At 40.9% G+C, this 25,581-nt stretch overlaps 1 protein-coding gene across 6 annotated transcripts; it reads right to left on the bottom strand.

Moving 5' to 3' along the window:
• On the bottom strand, positions 1-25,581 carry palm1a (paralemmin 1a). Of its 6 annotated transcripts, none has more exons than XM_067596016.1 (10): positions 25,519-25,581; positions 15,217-15,262; positions 12,453-12,533; positions 10,779-10,906; positions 9,979-10,042; positions 9,552-9,573; positions 9,400-9,468; positions 8,338-8,412; positions 6,097-6,228; positions 199-2,179 (listed from the first exon to the last, which is right to left on the bottom strand). In XM_067596016.1, the coding sequence occupies exons 1-10, from the start codon at positions 25,521-25,523 to the stop codon at positions 1,563-1,565; spliced, it is 1,239 nt and encodes a 412-aa protein (XP_067452117.1). In that variant the 5' UTR covers positions 25,524-25,581; the 3' UTR covers positions 199-1,562. The 6 variants fall into 6 exon arrangements, with proteins under 6 accessions (XP_067452119.1, XP_067452122.1, XP_067452117.1 ...); XM_067596017.1 differs by having other exon boundaries at positions 203-2,179; positions 8,338-8,403; XM_067596018.1 differs by lacking the exon at positions 6,097-6,228 and having other exon boundaries at positions 1-2,179.

Here is a 25,581-nt window from a genome sequence, read left to right as displayed (position 1 = left end):
TGGTGAAATATCTCAACAACTATCAGATGTATTGACATGAAATTAGTTTCATTGATTCATGTTCCCATCAGGATGAATTATTAATTTGATCCTCTGACTTTTCATCTAAGAAATACACTCAGAATAACATTTAGTTTACCAAGAGTCTTCTTTGACCTCTTAATGAAACAAACATTATAGAATTGTCATAGTTTGAAGTATCTTCTTTGATTTGAGGCAGTTATTTATCACGTTTCAAATGTTGAACCAATTTTGACAGAATTTCCAGAAAATCATCAAAGTAAAATGAAGTGTAGTCTCGTTTCCATCCACTCCTCCAGCAGATAAACAGCAGGTGGCGCTAACTCTCAAGTCGTACCATTAAACTGTTGCGGATGACATCGTTAAAAGAGCGACAGTCTAAGCTCAAACGATGGAAAACATGATGGAAATATGACATTTCTGTTTGTCTCATGTATTGATTTGAGGAAGGTTAGTCTCCTCATCATCGCTCCACACAAATCTGATGTTTGTTTTCAAGATTTCCACTTTTTTTTCCACTTTGATTTCTTTTTGTTTGTTTTGTTTTTTTTATGCAGAAATTGAAAATCAGAATAAATCAGGTGGATGGAAATGCACGCAGTGTGTATTGATTGGTATTTTGTCTGTAGCTGTATCGTGTTGTTGATCTGTACAAAAGGCAAAAAAATAGATTTTTAGGTTGACAAAGGTTTTTAATTCTTACTGCTTTACTGTTTTGTTCTCTGGAACTTTTACAGGATTTCTGACACTTTCACAAGAAACTTTCTGGCAGCCCCTTGTTTATGCATAAAGTCATCGTGGTTCAGGATCCAAAGCCTTTATATTACAATTTTGGTCTCATGTATGTGTGCAGCTGATTGGTTAGAGGGCATTAATGAAATGAAAACAGTCTGATAATCGGTCAGCTGACTGTCAGGAAGGAAAAACATCTTTGGTTTTATAAAAGAAAAAAGTCAAAATGATTAATAAGATCTGGCGTGTTTGAAGCTGCAGGTGGAGGAAACAGAAAGTGAGGTCATGTGATGTGATGGAGGATGATGGAGGTAATGACGTCACTGAGTTCTTCTGTTCATCACTGAGTCGACTCGTCTGTCATGTCACTTTTATTTTTTTCTTTTATAAAACCCCCAAAAAAGCTGAAAGAATCTGCAGAAACAAAATCTGCAGCCGCAGAATCTGCACAAACTTACAAAACCAAATAAATACAACTCTAAAATCAATTCACTGCTTTATATTAGAGCTTATAAAGAGAGAGATGAGGTTAAAGGTTACAAATCTGCATGGCTAATGCTAATGCTAGTCAGATGCTCATCACAACACGGCTGGAAACATGAGGGATACAAAAATTAAAAAGGCTTCAAGAAAATAGAAAAAGTAAAGAAAGATTTATAAAACATGAGAATGAAGAAACAGGAAGTGATGTCATGTTGTTAGAGGCGGGGCTGTAGGCAGTGGGTGGAGTTTAGTTCCTGTAGTTTTTTGTCCTGGAGCATCTCTGTCCTTTTATGTGATTAGATTTAGCAGCAGCGCCCCCTGCAGGCTCACATGATGCTGCAGCACTTACACGGCTGCTTCTCCTTCTTTATCTGCACCACTCCTCCCTCCGCCTCCCTTGTCTCCCCGTTGCTCGCTGCAGCCGTCTCTGGAGGTTTGGAGGCTGGGGGGGCTGCGGAGGCTGGGGGCAGGGCTGTTGAGGTGGGGGGCGGGGCTGTGGAGACTGGGGGCGGGGTTGTGGAGTTGGGGGACGGGGCTGCTGTCTGTGCAGCCTCCTCCTTCCCTCCTTCCGGTGAGGTTTTCCCGTTGGTGTCCTCGATGAGCACCAGCTCGGCCTTCACCGTCCCCCGCAGCCCCAGCACCTTCTTGGTCTCGTCCTCGTCCTCCACGCTCTGGTATCCCATGAACACCATGGTGACTGGCTTCTCCTCGCTGGCCTCGGCCACACCCAGCTCGCTCTCCGGTTTGGCCTCCAACCCGGTGATCTCTGTCGCCACCTGCTGTGGCTCTGGCCCCGCCTCCTCCTGCACCTCCGCGGTTGGGAGCGAGGTCACCGTGGCGATGGTCTGTGACATCATCGAAGCCTCGTCAGCTTTGTGGATGAGCTCCTCGACCTCGGAGGAGCTGAGGAGGACAGCGTCTTCACCGTTCATCTCATGGACCACTGAGAGACAGAGAGACAGAACCAGGATCAGATACCGGATCAGGACTCACTGCTGTCTCAGCTGACAGAAGTGGACCAATACAAACCAGCTGGAGGTCTGAAAATACCACGAGGACACTAAAGTCACAGACCTGAGCAATATGAGGAAAGTATCTGATAAGAATTTCTCTGGCTGATATTGAGATTTATATTTAACTCAAAAATCAAACTCCAGGTCTTTATCCAGATTCTATGTTCTGTATTTTTCTTATTTTCCTTTAATCTCATGTGCAGACTCAAACCAACAATGTGTTAGTCCGTCTCTCAACACTTCAGCGTATCTCAGCTACAAGCTTATTAGTTCCTACTGAAGATCTTTAAAAACTCTTAACAAATATAAAGTTTCATATTGAAACTAGACCTGCAGGCAGGTTTATCAGAGTCCAAACACCCGACATGACTCAAAACCAAAAGCTCATTAATCCAGCTGAAGCATTTTTCATGTTGTGACTTTTCATATAAATTAGCTCCATTCTTGCTTGTTTAAGTGTTGTATATAAAGTTTAGGTGGATGTTCCTACTGAAGACATAAATCTTTATAAACAGCTCACAGATATATATATATATATAGTCACTGTAGTTTTTAACAAACAAACAAACAGGAGGAAATGGTGCATTTCATTTGTTGGGGACTATTTTCAGTGGTGGATGAAAATAAAAATCAAGATAAAATGAAAAGAAAATAACAATGGACAATTTTAAAATCATAATAAAAAACGTCTGTAAAATAGTGAAGAAAAGAAATGAAAAAAAGTGCCATCTCTGATTAGACAATAGAGAGGTTAACTTGTGGATGACACCACAGTGACAGAGGCTAGATAGTCTCTAGCACATTATACAATGATCAATGATTATTATAATACTATGATGATACATAGCACAATACTTTTTGATATAATATAGTTTACTTACTAATCTCTATGACTGTGGGAGGATCAGAGTTCCATATGGACAAAGGTCTGTACATAACTGGTTTCTTCACTGCGTTAGATTTAGGCATAGGCACTGTATAACATTCAATTACCACCTGCCTGGTAGAATAGTTGTGTCCATAACTATTGTAATGAAGTAATTTGTAGAAACAATTAGGTTTTCTGCTGACAGACCTGTTCCTAAAAATAAACTGAAACTAGCTAGCAATCTTTGTTCTACCTTAAGTCATCATATGCATTTATGCAAATGTTTGTGAGCTTTATTTTGGGTTACTTGTAGTTTTCTCAAGTCCTTTTTTGTTGCACCTGATCACACAGCAGGACAACAGTCAAGATGGGAGAGAACCAGTGCCTGGATAACCTGGACCACAGAGGTTGATGTTAAGAACTCAGCACACCTCCTCATTATCTTGGTTATGTTGTCTATGTGAGTTGACCATGATAGATGACTGTCCAATGTGACACCAAGCAGTTTTGTTTCTTTCACCTGTTCAGTTTTTATTCCTTTCAGTGGTAGGTTGAGCTTTGGGTTTGACTGTAACATATATTGTGAACCTAATACAACACACTTTGTCTCTTTCTGTTATTTATGACCCAGTCTGATACTAGTTGTAAGTCTTTGTTCAGAGCTATAGACAAGTCCTCCACAGTAATAGCTGACATGTACAATGTTGTGTCATCAGCATACATGGACACCTTGGCCCTGTCCAGGACTAATGGCAAGTCATATGTGAAGACTGTGAACATTAGCAGCCTAAGGCACCTTGTGATATTCTAGATTGTACATGTTTAGTACCAGATAGGCCACCATTAAAAGACTATCTGTGTTCTATTGGATAAATAAGTCTTTTACCAGGTCACTGCAGAGGAAGAGAAGCTGTAGGCTGTAAGTTTCTCTGGTAGTAATCAATGATCAATAATATCAAAGGCTGCACTAAAGTCTAGTAAAACTGGCCCCACAAGTTTCTTGTTGGTAATATCCATTAGACAGTCATCCACTATCTGTGCATATTGAATACCCATCCATGTAAGCATGTTAAAAGTCTGTATTCAGTAAAATAGCTCTTTATTTGATTAAAGATGATTTGTGCTAGAACCTACAGAATGCTTACAGGGCAACTGTTTGCAACTGGAAGATTGTTTTTTGCATTTGTAGGTAATGGGATGATCTTGGCCTCCTTCCAAACCTGTGGACACCCCCGAGAATATACTCTGATTAAATATATGAGTAATAGGACTGGCCACCAGATGTGCTGAAATTTTCAGTAATCTACCATCCAGGTCATCAAAGCCTGATTGCTTCTCATTGTTGACAGATATTAAAAGCTCTTCAACCTTTACAGCTTCAGCTGTACTAAACTCAAACCCACAGATTTTATCCTTCATGATTCAGTCCAATATGTAAGAAACATATTGCACATCATCAAAACACACATCTTTCCTTAATCTGTTAATTTTACAAGTGAAAAAATTATTAAAATACTGAGCTACGGGTCCAGGTATCATCGGATTATTCGTAATTCATTTGTGATTCAAAACCTAAAAGACGGTGAATCTGATATTTGTTTCAAAACAAAAAGAAAAAAATGTTTTTGGTGTCAGAATCAAATAACGAAAAACCAATCAAACCCGGCCCGTTTTTTGGTTTTTGCTGACTCGTTTTATCGTTGTTCCTTTTTGGATTGAATATCGAGCAGGTCTGTGGACATTCAGCCAGTTCGTTTTTTCATTTTAAACCAAAAATGAAAAATGAAATCACGTGATCTATTCCTTTTTTGTTTCCCAACGAAAATCCAGAAAACCAAATTCAAAATCAAGTATTTTTGTCAGTTTTGTACGATAGCGGAAGCGGCTACATTAGCCTACCCATGATCCTCAGCGACCGTTGCTATGGTGAAGACGCCAGCTACTATATTTTGATCAGTGCACTCAATAGGAACCGATATAGCTTTTGAACACAGATCGGTTGTATTAATGAAAATACGGTCAATACATGTAGAAGAGGAGTTCCCAGTTTTGTTAGTATGGATTCTGATTGGATGGTTGACTAGCTGTGACAGATTACACGCCAATGACCGCTGTGGCTCATTGGCGTGTAATCTGTCTACAGCATGGAGGAATAAGATATATCAGGTTCTGGATACACACAGAATACTTGTTAGTAGATCAGTTCATTGTTGGTTTGGATCCAAACATGAGATTGAACATGTGTTTCTTTAACTGGCTTTGAAACAACATTTAGACCATTATGGAGCTGAACTTTATAAAAAATATAACCAAACAGTTAAATGTCTTTTTTCTTTGATAGTAAAAACTGTCTCACTGTCGGGTTGTGAGGCGAAATTCTGACTTTTAACCTCAGTGTTGCTATAGTTACAGTCTGAAGGAACAGATCTGTAAAGACCTTCAGCCGGAGACAAAGACATCTGTTTCCTCCTCCTTCAGGTCTGATCTGAACTCTGATGAAGTCTGTGCGTTACCTGACTGTCAGCTGAGTTTGTTTATGTTTTTATTTCTTATCATTTGACCCTGAAGCTTCACACTCAGAAACAGGAAGGAAGAGGAAGATGTGAGGAAGAGGAGAGTCGTGCTGCTGAGTGAAGTTTTACTTTAAGAGAAGTTCTCTGCAGGTTAATCTGAAAATCATTACTAGTAAAAGTAACAATACTATTACTGCTACACTACTTACTACTAATAGTATTAATAATTATTGTACTATGCTTAGTGATGTGAATTTTATAACATTGTTTGTAGACATGAAGCTCTCTTCAACAGAGAGTTATGATCGGTCCACTCATTCAGTAAGACAACAATTAGAAAAGGAGAAGACGATGAATGAGGATGATTTCAGAGTAAATCTATCATTTATAATATTAATTATAAAACATTCCTCCTGCAGCAGGTAACTTCTCGTAAAGCCGGCTCTGATTTTATTTTACTTTTCACCTTTCCGCTCGTCCTCGTAAACTTTGACCCCCTGGTGAGAGAGGTCGACAGGAAGTTTGGTGTGACTGGACAGAACTCTGGTTTCCCCCGTCAGTCTGTCCCGCTCTACTTTAATCTCCACCGAGTACATCGCTGGGGGGGGTTAGAGGGGTCACACAGGGTCAACACACACACACACACACATACACTGAACATGATCTAATGTTAGTTATTTTATTCCTGCAGACAACAGTTACTACACACTTACTGAACAGCAGACAGTATTAAAGTGACGCCGTCCTGCACCAGATTTTGTAAATATGAACAAAGACTGAATCAGCTGTTCACATATGAAATATTTTTATACAATCTGGCATTTTATCATCTTCCATATTATCTCACTAACTGCAACCCAGCCTCTGTCTTTAATGACCTTTTATTGTTTTATTCACATCCAGTAAATGGCTGCTAACATCCACATATGATAGCAGCCTTTTATTGTTTTGTTTTGTTTGGTTTATTTGCTTCTTTTTTGTTTCTTTCTTCTTCTCATCTGTTTTTTTATAGATTTTTTATTTGACTTTGTCCTGCTGCTCTGAATTTATTTGCATGTAAAGAACTTTGAGCTGTAAACTTTGCATGAAATGTGCTATAAAAATAAAGTTATCATTATTATTATTTTAATTAGACAGTTTATATTGAACTGAAAGTTCAGAAACTCTCTTTATTTTACCAGAGCTGCAACGATTAGTCGATTAAAATTAGCTGATCAACAGAAAATTAATCACCAACAATCTTGATAATTGATATTGATAATGGTTTTAGTCATTTTTACAAAAGAATTGCTTTGTTCATTATTTTCTATTGGTGACATGTTCAGTTAAAATTCATGCAGACAAACAGCAGCATAAATATTATAAACCAGGTCGTTGCATTTAGGTCAAGAGAGCAGATCTGTAAATGAAGAGGATTCATTGACGATTCGACGATTATTGAAACATGCCTGCATAGAAAGTTAAATTTAATATGTTGAGTTGTTCCTCCATTGTGTTTCAGTGAAGATGACGTTTGGTCCTTTTGTTTGATGTATTTCATTTTTAACTGAGCTGTAAATAGCTACACCTGAGGAAGCCGAGGAGGGAGAAGGATTTTATTTAAAAAATGGATCATATGAGATGTTTTCTATCATATTTTTATATGGGATGCAGCAACAAACTGACAGACAGCCATACAGACAGACAGACAGGTGTTAGAGACAGACAGGTGGTTAAACGTTACACATAAAGACACCTGAACTCTTCCTCCACCTGTCTACACACTGTGACCTCTGACCTTCTTACGTTGGTGATCTGCAGGTCTCTGATTGGATGAGTAGCTGACCTGATGCAGACTTTACAGTTAATGATCAGTGTGGGGGATCCAAGCAGGTAGTTCCAGGTCTGAAAAGTGAAGCCAGTGTGGAAGTGCCTTAAACCTGCATCCTGTCTAACAGCCAGCAGGGGGCGACTCCACTGGCTGCAAAAAGAAGTCTGATTATATACAAGTCTATGAGAAAATGATCCTACTTCTCACTTGATTTAATACCTCAGTAAACACTTTCCTAATGAGTTTATGATCTCAATCGCTAGTGTCAAGTCTTCTTCAATACAGCATGATCATTTTGTAAATTATGGTCCCATTTAATTTAGCTTTAGGGCATGGCTATGTTGTGATTGACAAGTCGCTACCATGGCGACAACGTTGGACAGGTACCGTATACACAGCATAACCCCAGATTTAACCCCAGTATAGACGTAGCCGTCGTTATTTCAGTTCATGAAAGTTAATTGTAACATTTTGGTCAACTAAAAAAGTCTTGTTCAGCATTTGGTTGTGATAAAAGAGTCAGATGTTTAGTTTTTTCCGGTAATAACATTTTGTTTTAATGGTCTTAAGCCTGTTTTTCGCTAGCAAAAATTTGCATTAGTGTTAGCATTATCGCAGTTAACCATAGACTGTAAATGCACCATGCTAACTAAGCTAACAGCTAGCATTAGGGTTAGTTCTCATCACTTCTGGCTCCAAAAATCCAAGATGGAGAAGGACAAATGATAAACTCGAGGCTTCAAAATGCGAGTCCACAAACTAATGGGTGACATCACGGTGGCCTCGTCCACTGTATTTCTACAGTCTATGGGGAGATCTTTAATCATGTCTCCTGTATGATGTGTATATAGTTAAAGAACGATCACGCTGTCGCCTGTTTCTTCTTCTCTGACTCACCTCTCTTCATCTCCTCTGTCGCCTCTGTTGGTTTGTTCAATCGAGGGCTTTTCTGAACCTTGACCTCTGCAAGGGCTCATGGGAAAAAAGGAGGCAGGCACAAAGACAGAGCAGAGTAAAGACTGAAGCTCTGATTGTGAGGTCATCAGATCACATGACTGATTCCTCTACGGTCCAGTCAGACTCACTGCAATCTGATTAATTTAATGTGACGGTTATCTGATAACTGTAAACTGATTACTGTAATCATTAATCTGATAATCTAAATACTGTAATCTGATTACTGTTATGTGACTACTGATATCTGATAACATTAATCTGATTAATGTAATCTACAATCTAATAATCTAGTTAATGTAATCTGATTACTGTAATGTACCTATGGATATCTGATAACATTAAACTAATTACTGTAATCTGATTATTGTAAAGTGATTTCAATAATGTAACTACTATAATGTGACCACTGTTATCTGAAGAATATAAAGTGAACACTATAAATTGACTAATGTAATCTGATTACTGTGATGTGACTAGTGCAATCTTGTTTTATTGTAACTGAACTAAAGTAAACTCATCGCTGTAATCTAATTAAAGTAATCAGAAAGTAATTCTACAATATGTTTGTCTGTAATCTGAGTACTTTAGTTTGAGTACTGTAATCTGTAATCTAACTGGACTGCCTCATGTAATTTGATTATTGTATCCTCAGTGGTTTACTGTGATTTATGTAGTCTGATTACTGTCATATTAATACTGTAATCTGTGTGTAATGTGATTATTATTATTCAAATTACAGTGATGTGACCACTATAATCTGATTACTGTGATCTGGTTCATATATAGTAATCTGACATGTGTAGTCTGATTACTGCAATTACACTAATGTAATGGGACTAATGTAATCTGATTACTATAATCTGACTACTATAATCTGATTACTGTAATCTGAGTGGTGCAATGTAATTTATGTAATCTGACTAAAGTGGTTTTACTACTGTAAAATGATTACTGTAATCTGATTACAGCTACAGAATAAAGTAGAACCCAGCAGAGTCTCACCTTGAACTACCTGACCAGTCGCTGCAGCTCTGTCCTGCTGACTGCTGCTGTGACCTTTGACCTCTACAGCTGATCAGAGAGACACAGTGAGAGGGAAGAGGAGATGTGTTGATGACAAACAATAAAACAAAGAGACAGAAGAAGAAATGTACCTTTAACTGATCCTGATGTCACCTGGAGACAAAACGACAGACAGGAACATTAAAATTCAACAGGAAACAGAGAAACTGACACCTGAAAATAAATCCAAAACACAGTAAACACCTGTCTACCAGTTTAAAGTGCTGCCAGCGCCCCCTACAGGTTCATTATAGCCACAATATGAACAAACTACGTCCTGATGATTTAGCTTCTGGTAATACTTGTAATCTGACTACTGATTAATGTAATATGACTATTGTAATCTAACGACTTTATTGTGACTAATGTAATCTGTCTATTGTTATCTGGCTACTTTAATCTGACTACTGTAATCTGATTGATTTAATTTGACTAATGTAATCTGATTACTGTAATCAGATTACAGCTACAGGACACAGTAACAAGCAGAAAAAGACTGTGTGTGTGTTTTACACTCACTGTGGTGTGTTTGATGGTCTGAGACGCGCCTCCAGACTCCAGACTGACCAGCTCCTGCTCCAACCTGCAACACACACACACACACACACACACACACACACACACACACACACACACACACACACTTCCATGTAATTAAATGGCTCAATTTAATGCAGTTTTTCTATTTTTTTTTCAAACCTTTATTTAAGGATGGTCAATATATGACAAACACTCCGTACATCACTTGAGCAACTTATTATCTTCACAAAAAACAAATCATAGGACTTCAATATTACTATTAAAATAAAATACATATAAACAGTGATGAAGGTACACAGTTAAACCATCAGTCCACTACCCTTGAGGTACTCTGGTACAGGGCTCCACATTCTCACAAATATTCTTGTCGTGTTGTCTCCTTGTTGTTCTTGTTGTTGTTTAGAGAACTTTAACCTTTGTAAGTAAAACACATTCAGCAACTCTCTTATACACATATCTTATGTTGGTGCTTCGTCTGAATTCCACACAAGTAGAATAAGTTTTCTTGCTACAACCAAATGAAATGGCCTGAGTTTCATTCTTGTTTGCCATTGGTAGGGCACTCATGGCTACTAGTGTGTTAGGTTCCCAATTCTTCTCAAAGGCTTTAGAGAAACATTCAAATACACTCTTCAAAACTCTTTCAAGGCTTTCCTCTCAGTCTCATTATCTATCTCATCATCCAACTTGGTCCCCCGTTTCTGTTAATAATATTCAATGTAATATTTTAGATTTTAGATGAAGCCAGATTAGATTCATCAGAATAAACCAGATCAGACCTGTTGATGGTGTCCTCCAGGCTCCTGGTCTTGGCCTCATCCTGCTCCAGTTGTCTCTTCACCTCGTCCTGTTCAGGTCCAGCAGACGGCGCTCCGTCCAGCAGCCAGCGCTCCCTCAGAGCCTTCGACTGAACACAGACAGGAAATACAATCAGACTATCTGTTGCTCAAAAGGTTTCAATGTTTCCTCTGAAAAATGAACACAGAGTTACTTTAAATAAAACAACAGCCCGCACAGACAGAAGGAAGCAGAGGTAGTCATGGTAACGAAGCCTGGATGGCCTGATCCATGGAGCAGAGGTGATACAACACTCTGATGCTGAAATATGGAAGTGGTGGATCTGCTGTTCGTAGAACATGTGATGTAACCTGTTGATGTGTGTTGCTGTTCAGATTCAGAGCTGCAGCAGCCGAATGCTGAACTGTTTAAAACCTACATCAGGTCATTTTTTGTCCACTTGATGGCAGCAGAGACACGCTGGAAACAGAACATATGATATATTAACAGCTTATAAAGTGGCTAACATGTTAGTTTTATTTTGTTATTAGGACACTCCTGCGTTGTGATTAATGGTTCTATGTACAGATAGTGTGCAATAAATATTTTAAAGTAAAAACTATCATCAAGATATTTTAAAAACTCATACTTCCATAGTTGCATACAGAACTTGTCTCAGAGTCCAGGTGTCAGGCGATAGGGGCAGTATGGGGATGTGACAGGGTCAGGGGTCAGAGGGCACGTCAGCAGCAACAACAATGGCGGAAATTTTTGAAGACAAGTTAATAGACCTAATCTGTAATTAACTGCAACACCATTAACGACGCAGCTGGTTGTCTATGTGAATGTTAGATGGTTAAATAGCCAGTTTATCTCCAGCCTCACTGAATATCTGACATCTCACTCCTTCTCCCCTCAGAGGAGCACAATGGAAACAAGCTTCTAGCTTTACTGTGTTTTTATCCTCAATCATTTAATTGTAAGTCAGGACCGAGTGACTGCAGTCAGGTATGTACTTTTATTGTTGTCAAATAAATCTATCTATCATCTATCAATCTATCATCTATCAATCTATCTATCTATCATCCATCTATCTATCTATCATATATCTATCTATCTATCTATCTGTCTATCTCTATCTATCTATCTATCTATCATATATCTATCTATCTCTCTATCTATTTAATCGTCATCTGTAGTTGGTTTTGTGTTTGTGTTCAGAACTTCACATGAAACCACAGCACGGCGTGTCAGTGTATGAATGTGTCATGTGATCAGACGTGAACAGCTGTCTGTTAAAAATACCGTCGGTTATTTAATAGCAGCGGCTCAGAGTCTGAGAGCGAAAGGAGTCACCGCGTTTCTGTCGTTCCTGTCGTTCAGAGCGGCTGATCTGAGGTCAGCTGCAGATATTTTTACTCTGCAGCTGTTCACAGTCTGCAGCTCGTAGCGCTCGGAGTCACTGCACCTCTGGATCAACACCGTACGACCATCTGTACTCTGAACGATACTGCACCTCTCCACTAACAGCAAGACAAACATCTTCACTGAGAGGTTATGAGTTTGTAATAATATAAACCGACATGAGGAGGATTAAACGCAGCTGCAGCACTTAAACTTCATGTTAAAGTGTCAAAAAGCAGAAAAAAGTGAAGTGAAGCATCCGTCCGCCTCACCTTCAGGTGTTGCAGCGTTCGCCGGTCGTCCTCCAGCTGACGCTTCTTGTTCTCAACCTCCGTCTGCCACTTCCGCTTCTCCTGAGGCATGATGGGAAAGAAAGTGAGACACACGACAACAGTCACGACTGACACTTCAGCTGCTTTCAGCGCTGCAACTTTAACTTCAACAGACACAAATAATAAACACTACAAGACACGTTTACCTGTTTACACCTGCAGCTCTGAGCGAACACAACAGTTAATATTTCAATTTTATGGTTTTATGTCTGTGTTTGTGTGTGTTTGTGTGTGTGTTTGTGTTTGTGTGTGTGTTTGTGTGTGTTTGTGTGTTTGTGTGTGTGTTTGTGTGTGTTTGTGTTTGTGTGTGTGTTTGTGTGTGTTTGTGTTTGTGTGTGTGTTTGTGTGTGTTTGTGTGTGTTTTTGTGTGTGTTTGTGTGTGTTTGTGTGTGTTTTTGTGTGTGTTTGTGTGTGTTTTTGTGTGTGTGTGTGTGTGTTTTTGTGTGTGTTTGTGTGTGTTTTTGTGTGTGTGTGTGTTTGTGTGTGTTTGTGTGTGTTTTTGTGTGTGTTTGTGTGTGTTTTTGTGTGTGTGTGTGTGTGTGTTTGTGTGTGTTTTTGTGTGTGTGTGTGTGTGTGTGTGTGTGTGTTTGTGTGTGTGTGTGTGTGTGTTTGTGTGTGTTTGTGTTTGTGTGTGTGTTTGTGTTTGTGTTTGTGTGTGTTTTTGTGTGTGTTTGTGTGTGTTTGTGTGTGTGTTTGTGTGTGTGTTTGTGTGTGTTTGTGTGTGTTTGTGTGTGTTTGTTTTAACTGAACTTCATGCAACAGTGATGGAAGAACTACTCTGATATTTTACTTCAGTAAAAGTAGTCTGGTATAATATATAAGTTATATATATAAGTTAATATCCTTTAGCATTAAAAATTTTACTTCAGTAAAGTTTTAACTTCAAAATAAACTTTAAGTATCAAGAGACCCCACGTCAAGTTTCTCTTACACTCTGTTTTAGCTCCTGTCTCTTTAAGGCCCGCCTCCCGATGAGCCCACTCTCTACTGATTGGCCAGCTTTACGTATCACAGTTGTGTAACATCATCATCAATGCAAACTAAACATTTCTTGCTTTACTGCTTCAAATTAAAAGCTTCTCAATGACTAACTAATGGGAGCCTTTTATTGTGAAGAATTTACAGGAAGTAAAATTGTGATCCTCACTGAATTCGCAGCGCTTCGTTAGCGGCGCTAAAAACCAGTCGAAACAACAACATGTGGAGCTATTTGGAGCTGTTTGTTCAGCGGATCAGTTATAAATAATGCAGGGAGGAAGATTACAAGCAGAAACAGCCACAGTGATGATGATGTTTGATGAAGAGCTGCAGACGACCAGCACACCTCCAACTACTTATTTTACTTTGCTGTGCTGTGTAATGGCGTCATGGCTCGGCGTAACTACTCTCAGAGCGACACGCTGTGCACGTAGCAGATGTCCATATAAAGAAATCTGTCACCAACTGACGTCAGCTCGGGCCGAAAGTAGAAAAAACCGTTGGAGACGGAGCGTTCAGAGCAGAGCTGCTGCTTTCTGCTCACAGGGATTTGCATTAGTTATGCATAATTTAGGGCGTGGCCGCTTTGAGTGACAGGTGGGCGCTGTCACATTCAAGTTGCTACCATGGCGACAACATTGGTTAGGAAACATAACATGGCATAACCCCAGATTCACAGAGTATAGGCAAAGCCATAGCCGTCGCTATTTCAGTGTGTTTTCAGCTCATGAAAGTTAATTATAATTGTTTTAATGGTTTTAAGCCTGTTTTCCACAAGTGGAAATTAGCATTAGCATTAGCATCATCACAGTTAACCACCTCTATATTTAAAGCAAGGAATCTCTGTTTGTCTGTCTGTATGTTTGTCTTTCACATTTCTCGAGAACTCTTCATCAGATCTTCTTCACATTTGGCGGGTGCATTGCTGAGGACCAAAGGGAGTGCATTTTCAAATTTGGTATAATTTGGACACATGACCCGTTTAATATTGATAAACTTTGAATAAACAAGCGAACATTGAGCTGCTAAGCTCCGTGTCTGAGTGCAGCGGGGTCTGTTTGATACAAACACCATCACATCACAGCGGGGCGGGGCTTCTGGGCTCTGACTGGCTGAGTGGGACAAAGGAACGCGCCCCGCTCAGTTAAACTGCCTAAGAGAGAAAAACAAGCGCACAGGAGAAAAAAACAGAGGCGGAGAGGCAGTAAAACTAGCCAATAGGAGCACAGACACGTTCGATTAGCAGCAGGATGAACCAATGGACGGCTGTTAACTGCTTCTACAGTTCAACCTCAGTTTAGTCTCACTGGTGAAGTTTCTGTCTGGATTAAAACCATTTAATTCATTAATTCATTATTGTTTTAATTGATACGTTTGTCCATTGATAAACCAATCAGCCCGTTCTGAACAGGCACGTTTTGAACAGGCACTGCAAAAGTAGACTGTAGACTCTAAATGTACTGTGCTAACCAAGCTAGCTGCTAGCACTAGGGTCAGCTCCAACCTCTCGTCCAAATATGGTCACCTCTGGCCCCAAAAATCCAAGATGGCGACGGTCAAAATGCAAACTTGAGGCTTCAGAATGGGAATCCACAAATCAACGGGTGACATCATGGTGGCTACATCCATCATTCTTTACAGTCTATGGTTCATACATGTGTCTATTTATATATATGTGTGTGTGTGTGTGTGGTGCGTTCACTGACAGGATGTAAACGGGACTCACTGCGAGGAGCTGCAGTCGATCCTGCTGACCGAGAGCTTCAGTCGTCCTGACAGAGAAACAGAAACATGATGTTTAATATCAGACAGAAAGTTTCTATCGATTCAAACTGAAGGTTGTGTTTGTGACGAAGGTTCAGCTGGAAATGACTTTACAAACTAACTTATCTGAAGTCGGTGAACACAACAGCAGTAAATGTACCAACAGATTAAAGTTAATTAATGTTAATTATCACATTATTTTGCTGGAAAAATGAAAAATATTTGCAGATTAATTTCTGTGAATTGATTAGTGGACTCTGAACTCATCTCAGCAGCATTAACTGACTTTTACACCCGAAACATGTTTGATCAACAGTTAACAACAGTCTAACGTTTGTGAGAAAAAGTGAAGAATTTTGATAAATACGCAGCCTGATCTCATGTTGTTCTGGTTTATCTGAGAGTATGAAACCCAGGTGCAGTCAGATCTGCAAAACAGGAAGGCCGTAACACACAGAGAGGAAATCTTTAAAGGGTCAGTTCACCTAAATTACAACAGATCATCAGAATGTCTGTCAGCAGCACTCTGTTTCAGCAGCAGATAAACTTGAGTCTGTACTATGAGAAGTTTGAGATGTTTGAGATGTTTTTGGATCTGCAGCGTCACAGAGCTGCTGTTCATCTGCAGACTGCACCCTGACTGTCACATGAGCGTTAGCCGCTAGCTGTTAGCTCGCTGCTACTGGAGCTCTCTTTGTTTAAACAGAACGAGGCGGCGGCGGCAGCAGCTCTCTGCTGATCATCTGACATCAACACATTCACAACTGAACTGCAGGAAGTTACACATTCAACACATCTGGATAAACAGAAACATCTGGATAAAGAGTTTTAGATCGACCAGGTTTCAGATTTCATGTTAATTTCTCACTTGATCTTTTTTGATTGATTGGAAATAATCTCCAAAATGTCTAATTCAATAATAAAATCAATTCTTTTCAGCCAGAAAGTGAAACTCCAGCTTTTATTTCACATATTACAGCTCTGAGCCAAAACATTCATATCATAACTGTTATAATACAAAATAATATGATTCAGTATTTATTAAACTCATGTTGGTGGTGATGAATTGTGCAGGACAGAGCAGCTCAGTGTGTGTTCATGTAAAGAGCCTGAAGCTCCTTCTTTACACAGCTGCTTATAGAAGTCGGGTCACGTCCTCATTATGGAACACAGTCACAGATTTGATCGAGTGATTTAAGAACATTTGTTCATCAGTTTTCTCATACGTAGAATTTTTCTCTGACATACGATCGAACCGAGATCGTCTCTGCCTTTATTCACAAAGGAGAAACACAATTATAACGTCTTCATCTCAGTTAATTTGGAGTTTATATACGGTACCAACATTAATAATAAATGAACATATAGTTAAAACAAACTAATGTATATATTATCATCACCATGGCCGCCAGTTTACTGAGAGAGTTTTTATATTTTATGATTTTTATTGCCAGATGTTTCTGTCGGTAGTAAACAGCTGCTCAGTCTCTGTTCTGCACTATTACAGACACCTGACTGCTGCTTTAACACACTAATAATAAAGAATCAGTAATGATCAGTTTTAAACTCTTGTTATTATATGAAACTATATGAATGTATATTAAAGGTGAACTGCGTGTTTCATATAAGAGCTGAACCATCGTCTCTCGTGTTTCATGTTGAATCAGTTCAGCTGTTAAACTGTTGAATCTTCGCTGAGCTCAGCAGACTTCCTGGTTTTGTCTGAGCCGAGCTGAACTCAAAGGATCCTGGACAAAGCTGCTGTCGTCTCCATGGAGACCGTCCTCAGCGACAGAGAATCTGAGGGGAAACCTCCAGAGCTGCAGAGACCACAAACACCAACCAGTACGAGACCAACAGAGACCAGTTCAGACCTGCTGAAGCCTCGACTAACAGGAAGTTCACTGAACTACTAACAGCTTACAGCTGACTCTAATCGATCAGTTATTGATCAGAAGAATCAGGTGGATGATAAAGAGAGAGAGGAGGATGATGGGTAATGATGAGACAGTAGATCTGTTCCCGTCAGGAAGAAACTGATTCATTATTTAAAGTCCATGTAAAGAAAAATCAGAGATTTGTTTTCAAACACATAATATGAACTATGTGGGACTGAAGTGTTACAGCGTTAAACAGTCAGTAACAGTTTAATATACCAGTGACTGGTGATGGATCGCTTGTTAAGTTACGTTGTTACTGACAGAAGTCGTCATTTACTTACAAAATATGTGCAGAATGAAGCAGCAGCTCCAAACGTTACTGGATTTATAAACATCATCCATGCATGTTATTTTAAATAGTGTGTTTCATACAGGAGTGTTCCTACGAAGACAAGAGAAGACAGGAAGGAGACAGGATGAAGACAGGATGAAGACAGGATGAAGACAGGATGAAGACAAGAGAAGACAGGATGAAGACAGGATGAAGACAGGACGAAGACAAGAGAAGACAGGATGAAGACAGGATGAAGACAGGATGAAGACAAGAGAAGACAGGATGAAGACAAGAGAAGACAGGATGAAGACAGGACGAAGACAAGAGAAGACAGGAAGAAGACAAGAGAAGACAGGATGAAGACAGGACGAAGACAAGAGAAGACAGGATGAAGACAGGATGAAGACAGGAAGAAGACAAGAGAAGACAGGATGAAGACAAGAGAAGACAGGATGAAGACAAGAGAAGACAAGAGAAGACAGGATGAAGACAGGATGAAGACAGGACGAAGACAAGAGAAGACAGGATGAAGACAGGATGAAGACAGGATGAAGACAAGAGAAGACAGGAAGAAGACAAGAGAAGACAGGATGAAGACAAGAGAAGACAAGAGAAGACAGGATGAAGACAGGATGAAGACAAGAGAAGACAGGAAGAAGACAGGAAGAAGACAGGATGAAGACAGGACGAAGACAAGAGAAGACAGGAAGAAGACAAGAGAAGACAGGATGAAGACAGGATGAAGACAAGAGAAGACAGGAAGAAGACAAGAGAAGACAGGATGAAGACAGGATGAAGACAAGAGAAGACAGGAAGAAGACAGGAGAAGACAGGATGAAGACAGGATGAAGACAGGAAGGAGACAAGAGAAGACAGGATGAAGACAGGATGAAGACAAGAGAAGACAGGAAGAAGACAAGAGAAGACAGGAAGGAGACAGGAAGAAGACAATAGAAGACAGGATGAAGACAAGAGAAGACAGGATGAAGACAGGATGAAGACAAGAGAAGACAGGAAGAAGACAAGAGAAGACAGGAAGGAGACAGGAAGAAGACAATAGAAGACAGGAAGGAGACAGGAAGAAGACAAGAGAAGACAGGATGAAGACAGGATGAAGACAAGAGAAGACAGGAAGAAGACAAGAGAAGACAGGAAGGAGACAGGAAGAAGACAAGAGAAGACAGGAAGGAGACAGGAAGAAGACAATAGAAGACAGGATGAAGACAGGATGAAGACAAGAGAAGACAGGATGAAGACAGGATGAAGACAAGAGAAGACAGGAAGAAGACAGAAGAAGACAGGACGAAGACAAGAGAAGACAGGATGAAGACAGGACGAAGACAAGAGAAGACAGGATGAAGACAGGACGAAGACAAGAGAAGACAGGATGAAGACAGAAGAAGACAGGACGAAGACAAGAGAAGACAGGATGAAGACAGGATGAAGACAAGAGAAGACAGGAAGAAGACAGAAGAAGACAGGACGAAGACAAGAGAAGACAGGACGAAGACAAGAGAAGACAGGATGAAGACAGGATGAAGACAAGAGAAGACAGGATGAAGACAGGACGAAGACAAGAGAAGACAGGAAGAAGACAGGAAGAAGACAAGAGAAGACAGGATGAAGACAGAAGAAGACAGGACGAAGACAAGAGGACAAAGACAAGAGAAGACAGGAAGAAGACAAGAGAAGACAGGAAGAAGACAGGAGAAGACAGGAAGGAGACAGGAAGAAGACAAGAGAAGACAGAAGAAGACAGGATGAAGACAAGATGAAGACAGGATGAAGACAGGATGAAGACAGGATGAAGACAAGAGAAGACAGGATGAAGACAGGATGAAGACAAGAGAAGACAGGATGAAGACAAGAGAAGACAAGAGAAGACAGGATGAAGACAAGAGAAGACAAGAGAAGACAGGATGAAGACAAGAGAAGACAGGATGAAGACAGGATGAAGACAGGATGAAGACAGGATGAAGACAAGAGAAGACAGGATGAAGACAAGAGAAGACAAGAGAAGACAGGATGAAGACAGGACGAAGACAGGATGAAGACAGGATGAAGACAGGACGAAGACAAGAGAAGACAGGATGAAGACAGGATGAAGACAGGACGAAGACAAGAGAAGACAGGATGAAGACAGGATGAAGACAAGAGAAGACAGGATGAAGACAGGACGAAGACAAGAGAAGACAGGAAGAAGACAAGAGAAGACAGGATGAAGACAGGATGAAGACAGGACGAAGACAAGAGAAGACAGGATGAAGACAAGAGAAGACAGGATGAAGACAGGATGAAGACAGGACGAAGACAAGAGAAGACAGGATGAAGACAGGACGAAGACAAGAGAAGACAGGAAGAAGACAGGATGAAGACAGGATGAAGACAGGATGAAGACAAGAGAAGACAGGATGAAGACAAGAGAAGACAGGATGAAGACAGGATGAAGACAGGACGAAGACAAGAGAAGACAGGATGAAGACAGGACGAAGACAAGAGAAGACAGGAAGAAGACAAGAGAAGACAGGATGAAGACAAGAGAAGACAGGATGAAGACAGGATGAAGACAAGAGAAGACAGGATGAAGACAGGACGAAGACAAGAGAAGACAGGAAGAAGACAGGAAGAAGACAAGAGAAGACAGGATGAAGACAGGATGAAGACAGAAGAAGACAGGACGAAGACAAGAGGACAAAGACAAGAGAAGACAGGAAGAAGACAGGATGAAGACAGGAAGGAGACAAGAGAAGACAGGATGAAGACAGGATGAAGACAAGAGAAGACAGGAAGAAGACAAGAGAAGACAGGAAGGAGACAGGAAGAAGACAATAGAAGACAGGATGAAGACAGGATGAAGACAAGAGAAGACAGGATGAAGACAGGATGAAGACAAGAGAAGACAGGATGAAGACAGGAAGGAGACAAGAGAAGACAGGATGAAGACAGGATGAAGACAGGATGAAGACAAGAGAAGACAGGAAGAAGACAAGAGAAGACAGGAAGGAGACAGGAAGAAGACAATAGAAGACAGGATGAAGACAGGATGAAGACAAGAGAAGACAGGAAGAAGACAGAAGAAGACAAGAGAAGACAGGATGAAGACAGGATGAAGACAAGAGAAGACAGGATGAAGACAGGACGAAGACAAGAGAAGACAGGATGAAGACAGAAGAAGACAGGACGAAGACAAGAGAAGACAGGATGAAGACAAGAGAAGACAGGATGAAGACAGGACGAAGACAAGAGAAGACAGGATGAAGACAGGATGAAGACAAGAGAAGACAGGAAGAAGACAGAAGAAGACAGGAAGAAGACAAGAGAAGACAGGAAGGAGACAGGATGAAGACAAGAGAAGACAGGATGAAGACAGGATGAAGACAAGAGAAGACAGGATGAAGACAGGACGAAGACAAGAGAAGACAGGATGAAGACAGAAGAAGACAGGACGAAGACAAGAGAAGACAGGATGAATACAGGACGAAGACAAGAGAAGACAGGAAGAAGACAGGAAGAAGACAAGAGAAGACAGGATGAAGACAGGATGAAGACAGAAGAAGACAGGACGAAGACAAGAGGACAAAGACAAGAGAAGACAGGAAGAAGACAAGAGAAGACAGGAAGAAGACAGGAGAAGACAGGAAGGAGACAGGAAGAAGACAAGAGAAGACAGGATGAAGACAGGATGAAGACAGAAGAAGACAGGACGAAGACAAGAGGACAAAGACAAGAGAAGACAGGAAGAAGACAAGAGAAGACAGGAAGAAGACAGGAGAAGACAGGAAGGAGACAGGAAGAAGACAAGAGAAGACAGAAGAAGACAGGATGAAGACAAGAGAAGACAGGAAGGAGACAAGAGAAGACAGGATGAAGACAAGAGAAGACAGGATGAAGACAGAAGAAGACAGGATGAAGACAGAAGAAGACAGGATGAAGACAAGAGAAGACAGGATGAAGACAGGATGAAGACAGGATGAAGACAGAAGAAGACAGGACGAAGACAGGATGAAGACAAGAGAAGACAGGATGAAGACAGGATGAAGACAGAAGAAGACAGGATGAAGACAGGATGAAGACAGGATGAAGACAAGAGAAGACAGGATGAAGACAGAAGAAGACAGGATGAAGACAAGAGAAGACAGGATGAAGACAGGACGAAGACAGGATGAAGACAAGAGAAGACAGGATGAAGACAGAAGAAGACAGGATGAAGACAGATGAAGACAGGAGAAGACAGGATGAAGACAGAAGAAGACAGGATGAAGACAGGATGAAGACAAGAGAAGACAGGATGAAGACAGAAGAAGACAGGATGAAGACAGGATGAAGACAAGAGAAGACAGGATGAAGACAGGATGAAGACAGAAGAAGACAGGATGAAGACAGGATGAAGACAAGAGAAGACAGGATGAAGACAGGATGAAGACAGGATGAAGACAAGAGAAGACAGGATGAAGACAGGATGAAGACAAGAGAAGACAGGATGAAGACAGGATGAAGACAGGAGAAGACAGGATGAAGACAGAAGAAGACAGGATGAAGACAGGATGAAGACAAGAGAAGACAGGATGAAGACAGAAGAAGACAGGATGAAGACAGGATGAAGACAGGATGAAGACCGGAGAAGACAGGATGAAGACAGAAGAAGACAGGATGAAGACAGAAGAAGACAGGATGAAGACAGGATGAAGACAGGATGAAGACAGGATGAAGACAGAAGAAGACAGGATGAAGACAGGATGAAGACAGAAGAAGACAGGATGAAGACAGGATGAAGACAGGATGAAGACAGAAGAAGACAGGATGAAGACAGAAGAAGACAGGATGAAGACAAGAGAAGACAGGATGAAGACAGGATGAAGACAGGATGAAGACAATAGAAGACAGGATGAAGACAGGATGAAGACAGGATGAAGACAAGAGAAGACAGGATGAAGACAGGATGAAGACAAGAGAAGACAGGATGAAGACAGGATGAAGACAGGGTGAAGACAGGATGAAGACAAGAGAAGACAGGATGAAGACAAGAGAAGACAAGAGAAGACAGGATGAAGACAGGATGAAGACAAGAGAAGACAGGATGAAGACAGAAGAAGACAGGATGAAGACAAGAGAAGACAGGATGAAGACAGGATGAAGACAGAAGAAGACAGGATGAAGACAGGATGAAGACAGAAGAAGACAGGATGAAGACAGGATGAAGACAGGATGAAGACAGAAGAAGACAGGATGAAGACAGGATGAAGACAGGATGAAGACAGGGTGAAGACAGGATGAAGACAGGGTGAAGACAGAAGAAGACAGGATGAAGACAGGATGAAGACAGGGTGAAGACAGGAAGAAGACAGGATGAAGACAGGACAAAGACAGGAGGAAGACAAGAGAAGACAGGATGAAGACAGGGTGAAGACAGAAGAAGACAGGATGAAGACAGGACAAAGACAGGGGGAAGACAAGAGAAGACAGAAGAAGACAGGAGAAGACAGAAGAAGACAGGATGAAGACAAGAGAAGACAGAAGAAGACAGGAAGAAGACAGGGCGAAGACAGGATGAAGACAGGATGAAGACAAGAGAAGACAGGATGAAGACAGGATGAAGACAAGAGAAGACAGGAAGAAGACAGGATGAAGACAGGATGAAGACAGGGTGAAGACAGGGTGAAGACAGAAGAAGACAGGATGAAGACAGGACAAAGACAGGAGGAAGACAAGAGAAGACAGGATGAAGACAGGGTGAAGACAGAAGAAGACAGGATGAAGACAGGACAAAGACAGGGGGAAGACAAGAGAAGACAGAAGAAGACAGGAGAAGACAGAAGAAGACAGGATGAAGACAAGAGAAGACAGAAGAAGACAGGAAGAAGACAGGGCGAAGACAGGATGAAGACAGGATGAAGACAAGAGAAGACAGGATGAAGACAGGACGAAGACAAGAGAAGACAGGAAGAAGACAGGATGAAGACAGAAGAAGACAAGAGAAGACAGGATGAAGACAGAAGAAGACAAGAGAAGACAGGATGAAGACAGAAGAAGACAAGAGAAGACAGGATGAAGACAGAAGAAGACAGGATGAAGACAGGATGAGGACAGGAAGAAGACAGGATGAAGACAGGAAGAAGACAGGATGAAGACAGGATGAAGACAGAAGAAGACAAGAGAAGACAGGATGAAGACAGGATGATTTGATTCTGAAGACTTTATTGATTTGACTGTAGATTAATGAATCGATATCTTTGCATCAGCATCTCTAGTTTGTCTTCCTGCTTGTTTGTCACTGATGATGATGATGATGATGATGATGATGATGATGATGATGATGAAGATGATCTCGTGTTGTTTTATTTGTGACTCTTTAATAAAATCTGAACTGAATTGTTTTTTCTCACTGACACACTGAACCTGTCTGTCCTTGTCCCCGTGTGGCTCCGCCCCCTGAGGCTCCGCCCCGCTGTCTCACACCGACACACACAACAAACACACCGGAAGTGCCCTTCAAAATAAAACGAGGGTCTTTTGGAGGACAGGGAAACAGAGATAAACATCTGCTGAAACTTTATGACGGTTCTTCTACAGACTTCAGTATTACAGAACATACATAATCAATACATATTGATGAAACATCTGAGAAACATTTCCGATGATTCACTGATAAAATTCCTAGAAAGAAGGAAGTGATTTGAGGAATTTGACGAAGGTTAAAGTTACACAGAGACAGTGTTCAGTTTCTTTTCTCTGCTGGTTCCAGTCAGTCAGTGAGACACATGAGGATCAATAAATATATTGAAACTCACTGAGATATCGATCATTATCGTAAAACCTTTATCATCTCTGATATCACAGCTGGTCTTTATGCTGCATTAAAACTTCATCACTTCGTGTTTTTGGATATCATACTTGTATATTTGTATTTGCTGTATTGATATCAGATTATATTCCAATAATAAATTAATAATGAATTAATATTTGCAGCACTTTAGTTCATATGAAGCATCACTTTTAGTGAAATAAGATGATTAACAACAACTGTTTCACCACTTAACAGCACATGACCTTTAACTTCTGAGGAAATGATTGTATTATATTGTAAAATACAACATGAACATGTATATTAATAGACTTTATGTTTCTGTTGGAGACTGAACTGTGTTTTAATTAAACCATCACTTGTGCAGTTTGGTTTAAAAGGCGTCTGATATAATTCCAGTTTATATATTTATGTGTTTTCCAGCTGCTGATCTGCTCTGAAGCTCATTTTTCATATAAACTGTTCAGAGGCGTAAAACAAACAGACACTCCCTGAACTATGGAGGAGAGGGGAGGAGGAGGAGAGGAGAGAGGATGAGGAGGAGAGGAGGAAGAGAGGAGGAGGAAGAAGAGAGGAGAGGATGAGGAGGAGAGGAGGAAGAAAGGAGGAGGACAGAGGAAAAAGAGAGGAGGAGGAAGAAGAGAGGAGAGGAGGTGATGGGAGGAGAGAGGAGGAGGATGACAGAGCAGAATAAGAAGACTGTAGCGAGGCTTTTAATTTGAAAAATACAACCGGATGTCCCTTGAGCTAACCTGCGTAGCTTGACAGCAGCTATTGATCATGAATAGGGTGTTTCATGGCTGAAGCTGATCAATATGTAATTATAAAAGGCTCGTGCAGTTCATTGATGAGCGATCGGCTCCGTCCACTCTGCTTCCGCCGAGAAAAGTAGGGCACAGAGTGTTTGTCACACCCCCCCTCCCCTCCGGTGTGGTCCCGCAGTGACGGTAAAACTCAGAGAGCACACCGACACACACGCACCCTGAGCGGCCGCAGACACGCTTCAGAGCCGCTCCTCCCGCAGCATCCCTGCGGAGGTTTGGCGCAGTTTCCCTCCGCTGCGCTGCTGTTTCCCGGCAGCAGAAAGCCTGACTCAGCGCTCTGACACACTGATGCAGCACAGTGGCGACACACCGCAGCACGCGCACACTACACTCACATTTCACGTCACAAAGATTCACAAAATCACAAACAACAAGAAACAAACATTAAGGGGAGAGAAGAAGAATGAAAAGTGTAACTACTCACTCCATGATGCAGATCCGTCCGCTACACCCCGATCATCTGATCCACATCCACCGAGAGAGGAGC

The sequence above is a fragment of the Thunnus thynnus genome, chromosome 8 (assembly GCF_963924715.1).
Source record: "Thunnus thynnus chromosome 8, fThuThy2.1, whole genome shotgun sequence".
Classification (NCBI taxonomy): domain Eukaryota; kingdom Metazoa; phylum Chordata; class Actinopteri; order Scombriformes; family Scombridae; genus Thunnus; species Thunnus thynnus.
This window is presented reverse-complemented; position numbering and strand designations above follow the sequence as displayed.